The 5,900-nt window shown below is 44.1% G+C and overlaps 1 protein-coding gene across 1 annotated transcript in view; it reads left to right on the top strand.

Annotated features, from left to right (window-relative positions):
• The first annotated feature begins 1,320 nt into the window (after window positions 1–1,320).
• The window catches only part of LOC123180878 (translation initiation factor eIF-2B subunit beta), a 12,849-nt gene continuing 8,269 nt past the window's right edge, over window positions 1,321–5,900 (top strand). Inside the window, exons 1-7 of the mRNA XM_044593050.1 lie at window positions 1,321–1,527; window positions 1,614–1,768; window positions 3,620–3,901; window positions 4,289–4,418; window positions 4,942–5,049; window positions 5,143–5,245; window positions 5,322–5,447. Coding sequence (XP_044448985.1) covers window positions 1,475–1,527; window positions 1,614–1,768; window positions 3,620–3,901; window positions 4,289–4,418; window positions 4,942–5,049; window positions 5,143–5,245; window positions 5,322–5,447 — 957 coding nt within the window. The 5' untranslated portion in view covers window positions 1,321–1,474. The remainder of the gene's footprint in view (window positions 1,528–1,613; window positions 1,769–3,619; window positions 3,902–4,288; window positions 4,419–4,941; window positions 5,050–5,142; window positions 5,246–5,321; window positions 5,448–5,900) is intronic.

The following is a 5,900-nucleotide window of genomic DNA, read 5'->3' as shown; positions in this document are numbered from 1 at the left end:
TCTGGGCGGCGGCGGTGCTCGACGGCGGCGGTGCGGGCGCGGTTGAGTGGGGGCGCGGGGTGGAGAGGGGGTGAGAGTGAGGGGAATTGGGGTGGGGCGGCCGTTACGAATTAGTGGGGGCACGTTCTTTGCCGTCCGCTCGCGGACGGCAAAGGGCGAGCATAGCAGAAGGGGAGACGGCCGTTAGCTCGGCCCTTTTTTTGCCATCCGCCAGCGGATGGTAAAGGACCGGCTGGCGGACGGCAAATATTTCGCTGACGGCAAATAGGCTGACCTAGCCAAGCCGTGCGCTGTGGGGCCCACCTGGCTCTTTGCCGTCTGCTTTCCAGCTCATTGCCGTCAGCCAGCTGACGACAAAGAAGCAGCTGACGGCAAATACACTTTTTGCCATCAGCCCTTTCTTTGACGTCCGCTTTGTGGAAGCGGACGGCAAAGAGGCTCTTTGCCGTCAGCTGGCGGACGGCAAAGAGGAGGCAGACGGCAAAATGCCAGATTCCAGTAGTGGACGCGCGCTCCCTGGCGACCCCATCGCATGGAGCTCTCCTAGGAGGTGCCATTGTTTGGGAGGAGGTTGCATCGATGGAGTGGAGGGGATGAGGAGCCCGGGAGGTGGCTGCGGGGGCCGAGAGGAAAATTTTATGGTTGGGAGACGAGGGAGCCATGAGGAGAGAGTGGAGGAGGCGTGGGAGGCTCTGCACGTCAAGCACGCGGTGGGCCCGGAGTGGTTGGCCAGTCCCTCGCGGACACGGGAACGATTGACCTAGCCAATCCACGCAAGGGATGAGCCCATGAGTCAATAAAAATGAGTGCACGGTGACAAAAAATTACCAATAGCCAAACGATCGAACGATCAGAGCAAAAGTCAAAGGTAACCCGACAGCCACGAACGCGCCAATCCGGGGAAGCTCCGTGAGGAGGGTCGGCTAGCATCCTTATAAGTTTAAATTAAATTCAAGAAACAAACTAGAAAAATAAAATAAAAACTGAAAATTTGGGATGTCAAACCTGCGTATCCAATCTACTCCTATGTAAAGTTTCGTGAAAAAAATACCGGAAAATGTATTCTTAGTAAAAGACAAAAAAAATCTTATTATAGAAAAAAACTACTCCGTATTTGAACTGTATAGGTTGGATTGTATTTTTTTTTACCACAAATACTTTTCTTGATATTTTTTCATAAAACTTCACATGGGGTAGATTGGACATACAGGTTTGACATCCTCAAATTTCAGAATTTTTAGATTTTTTTGGTACTTTTTGAATTTTAATATCAGTGGACACCCAGTAGCTCCCGTGTATTTTCCAGATTTGGTGCTTCTATCTATCGTTGTCCGCGGACGTGTCCGTGTCCTTTTCTGGAGTTGCCCTAACTTCTCATTCTCTCTCGAAACCCTAAGCCCCCTCTCTCTCCTAAGCCGCCGATCCGACCCCAAATCCGAACGCCTCTGCCTCCCGGTCCAAGCCGCACGCCACTATGCCGGACATGCAGCCGCTCATCAGCGACTTCGTCCTCAAGCTCAAGCGACGGTAAGCAGTTGCCCACGCCGACCGATTCCGTGCCGAGTCGGCGCCGCTCTGGTGTGCTCATTGTTTGTGTGTTTGTGGGTGGGCAGTAAGGTGGAGGGGTCACATGCCGTGGCGCGGCAGACGGCGGAGTTGCTGAGGTCAGTGGTGTCGCAGCACCGGATGGGCAGCACTAACCAAGCGGCGGCTCTCGCCGACGCCATCCATGCCGTCGGGGAGCATCTCATCGCAGCCAATCCCATCGGTGCGCCCAAAAGCCCTCACTCTTTTTTTTCGAATTGTGATCCCATCGCATTGCTTTTAAATTGGGATGTTATTACTTCTTTTTTCTTCTGAATTGTTTAGTCACAGTTTATTTCACTGGTGTTGGACTCGGTTCAGTGAAATGTGTTGCTGTGGTAGTGAAATTTTTATGCTGTTCCAAGTGCTAACTCCATTCATGTATCTACGGGAACAGTTCAATATTTCAAGTATGATGCTCCTTCTTATTATGTGGTTGGTGTGTGTCATCTTCATGTAGATAATGTCTTGCGCACTGTTTGCTTCTTATTCTCAAGCTTAGATGATTGACTGACTGTAATATAGCTTTTGTTCTAACTAACAGATCGACCGACTGTAATATAGCTTTTGTTCTAACTACCAGATTACATTTTTCTGTCACCTACCTAAACCTACGGCTTCATTTGCATACTTTCCGGAACAAAACATAGAAGCATGCAACCCTCCGGCCCATAATATAAAACGCTCTTATATTATAGGACGGAGGGAGTAAGTGTTAGCAGATAATGACCTGCCAGTCAAGATAGATAAAAACAAGCTTTCTAGAAGCTTTTTTTTTACAGATAGTTTTCTAGAAGTTTGTATCAGTATGAGAGATACCAGTCAAACTGCATAGATTCTAGGTCTATCATTGCAGCGAAAGCTCACTACTTCTTCCATATCACCTAGTTCAGCTGAAGCATTTTATCAGCTTCCTCCAGGTTTAGGTTGGAAGAGATAATAACTTTTCTTGACATGTGAGCTTCATTTATCTGACCTGATCATCTTGACGAAGTATAAAGAGAGTTGGTGTTGGAGTTAACCTTATTGTCTAGGTCTAGTTTCATGGTTTATTTGTATTGCATGGTATTATTCGTAGAGTTTAATTAGTGTTAGCCAGGTTCAGGTAAATTGCGTGTGTTGCGTCATATGCCGCGGGCGGATCAACAGCTGGAGAAGCACATAGATAGAGTGTGTGGTGGCTGCGCATGAGAACATCTGCAAGTCAATGGTCGAGTGCAAGCATGCATGCCCTCCTGGAGTTAGTATTATTCGTAGAGATTAATTAGTGTTAGCCAGGTTCAGGTAAATTGCATGTGTTGCGTCATGCTGCTGGCGGATCAGCAGCTGGAGAAGCACATAGATAGAGTGTGCGGTGGCTGCGGCATGAGAAGCATCTGCAAGTCAATGGTCGAGTGCAAGCATGCATGCCCTCCTGAAGTTAGTTCGTGTACGTGTGTGTTCTAGTGAACCAGGAGCAGCCCTATGCACACAGTGAAGATGCGGCCTGGAAGTGCAAGTGCCGCGAGTGCCTCTGTTGGTTGACTAGATTGCATGGAGTTTGTTAGTGCCGGCTGCGTGCTTGCTGTTTTGGCTTCGTGTGGCCGTTGTGGAGATGCTGCACAAGTGTGTGTGTGTGTGTGTGTGGCCGTTGTGGCTGGAGCTGGAGGGCTTTCCCTCTTGATAGCCCTTGTTCTGAGTGGTTAGGTTGGGTTTTGGTTGTTTTTCTGTTTTTTCACATGCACACATGTACGCTAAGAACTAAGTGTACCCCCCTTCCGTTTCTTGTCTAATAAAAAGATACGCAGAGCTCCTGCGTGTTCGAGATTTTTGTTGTTGTTGGCACTAGCACCAGTAGAACCTACTAGTCTTGGCAGTTAGCATTTGAGCTGAGTGGTGCATGCATGTCAGAAATAAGTACAGTTTTGTCATAGCAAATTGCACCATGAGTAGAGGGTGGCACTTGTTATTCAGATCTACAGTATAGTGAATAATATGTGGTATAGGTAATTATCAGCCTTTTATCCTTATGAAATTCTCTCTCTTCTTTTTGCAGAGCTCGCTGTTGGCAACACTGTGAGACGTGTTTTGCATATAATAAAAGAGGAAGATATATCTTTTACCGCAGTTGGTATTGAAGGTCTTTCTGTGACTGCTGTCAGCGACGATGAATGTGACAGTGGAAATGATGACCGTCCTACCTTATCCGCTGCTGTTCTTGCTTCCCATGCTAGAAACGCTCTTCGGGCACCTTCATTGCAGACTCTCCTCGACGATATTCCTGTGAGCACTGCACTTTCACATTCTTCATCGTCAGCTGGGGATTCAGATGGGAAAAGTAAATACATGATCTCTAGAATTCTCTTTTTTATGTACACCACACTGAACAGGCATTTGTAGTTATACTTTTATGTTTGAATCATGTACTTATAGCCATATGTTTGAATCATGTACTTATAGCCATATGTTTGAATCATGTACTTATAGCCAACCTGAACAGACGTTCCTTTTTTCTGTTTATATTGTACCCCCTCCGTCCCATAATGTAAGACGTTGTCAAAAAACGTCTTACATTATGGGACGGAGGGAGTACTAATCATCTTGTGTTTAAGAAACTATTAACTGATTGATATACTCTCAAGTTTATCGTACCCTTTCAGGGTCTATACATTCCAATTTTTATGTTATTGTCGACACTGAATTTCTGCATGTTCCATGTAAGCAGCTGGAGATAAGAGCTTAAAAACTCGGAAACTAAAACATGATGTTATTGCTGCCATTGGTGATCTTATTGAGGAGATTGATACATGTTATGACCAGATTTCTGAGCAAGCTGTCGAACATATCCACCAAAAGTATGATCATCTTTTGTCCAACGTACATGCATAAACTAATTAGTTGTCACATCTATCTTTTCTGTGAAATTATTGAATGATGGAAAACATTTTTAACTTTTGCATATACCTGGGATTGTGGAAAAGGTTGGCATGTGTATTATGAAGAACATGTGCCCAATGTTAAAAATGATTAAACATGTGTATTATGAAGAACATGTGCCCAATGTTAAATGATTAAAAATCCTCTTAACTACCTCGGTGATTACAATACCTTCTTCTCTTACAAAAGCTTTTTTATTCTGCTCACAGTACCTTCTTCTCTTACAAATGTTTGTTGTTATAAATTTTAATCTACCAAAGTTCGCATTGACTTATTTACTTTGTTAGCGTTAACTTAAGCTCATAATGCTTCTCAGCCTTCATTAATCTAAAATATAGATTCGGAGTCCCCTTTTTTTAACAGCTAAGGACCATCCAAAACATTTTGTTCACATGATTCAAATACAAGTGGTGCCTAATCAATGCTTTTTGTTTGCCACAGTGAGGTCATCCTAACTCTAGGTCGTTCTAGAACTGTGAAAGAGTTCCTGTATGCTGCAAAGGAGAAGAAGCGATCTTTTCGTGTATTTGTTGCTGAAGGTGCTCCAAGGTTTGTGCACCTTGCCAATTGTATTGCGAACTAATTTCTTGTATTTTGAATCTCCTTGCTTGATTCATTGTTGTTGTTCAATTCTTGAATCAGATATCAGGGACATGCTCTTGCGAAGGAGCTGGTCGAGAAAGGTATACAGACTACTGTTATAACAGATTCAGCAGTTTTTGCTATGATCTCCCGAGTTAACATGGTATGTACGCAGGTTGATTATCGTTCTTTAGATATATTTGTTTCTGTTACAAGGTAACTCATGATTTATCTTATAGGTTATAGTTGGAGTCCATGCAATAATGGCAAATGGTGGAGTCATTGCACCAGTAGGGATGAATATGGTTGCTCTCGCTGCTCAAAGGCATGCTGTACCCTTTGTCGTGGTTGCTGGCAGTCATAAGGTCAGTTTCTGTAGGTTATGCATTTAATTTTCGTGTTTATTGCAATGTTTTCATCCTAAGCAACTAAAAAACCACATTCTGAAGGCATAGTGTTTGGTCAACATACTCGTATGGTTCTTTGGGTTCTGATAAAAGTTGTGTGTGTTCTTCTGTTTTTTACCAACCTGTTCCAGTGTCCATAGAGCATAGTAAGCGAAGGGGGCACAAATAAGTCACGGTGCTATACTATGTTTGCCATGTCAAAATCTTATTGCAATATTTTCATCCTAAGAGCATCTCCAGCAGATCTCCAATAAAATTCTCCCAACTACTTATTGGGGCGGTGCTATACTATGTTTGCCATGTCAAAATCTTATTGCAATATTTTCATCCTAAGAGCATCTCCAGCAGATCTCCAATAAAATTCTCCCAACTACTTATTGGGGCTCCCCAATAACACTTTTTACTTTTTAG

This window comes from Triticum aestivum, chromosome 1D, assembly GCF_018294505.1.
Source record: "Triticum aestivum cultivar Chinese Spring chromosome 1D, IWGSC CS RefSeq v2.1, whole genome shotgun sequence".
In the NCBI taxonomy this organism is placed as follows: Eukaryota; Viridiplantae; Streptophyta; class Magnoliopsida; order Poales; family Poaceae; genus Triticum; species Triticum aestivum.
Note: the sequence above shows the minus strand (reverse complement) of the source record. Positions and strands in the feature narration are given on the sequence as shown.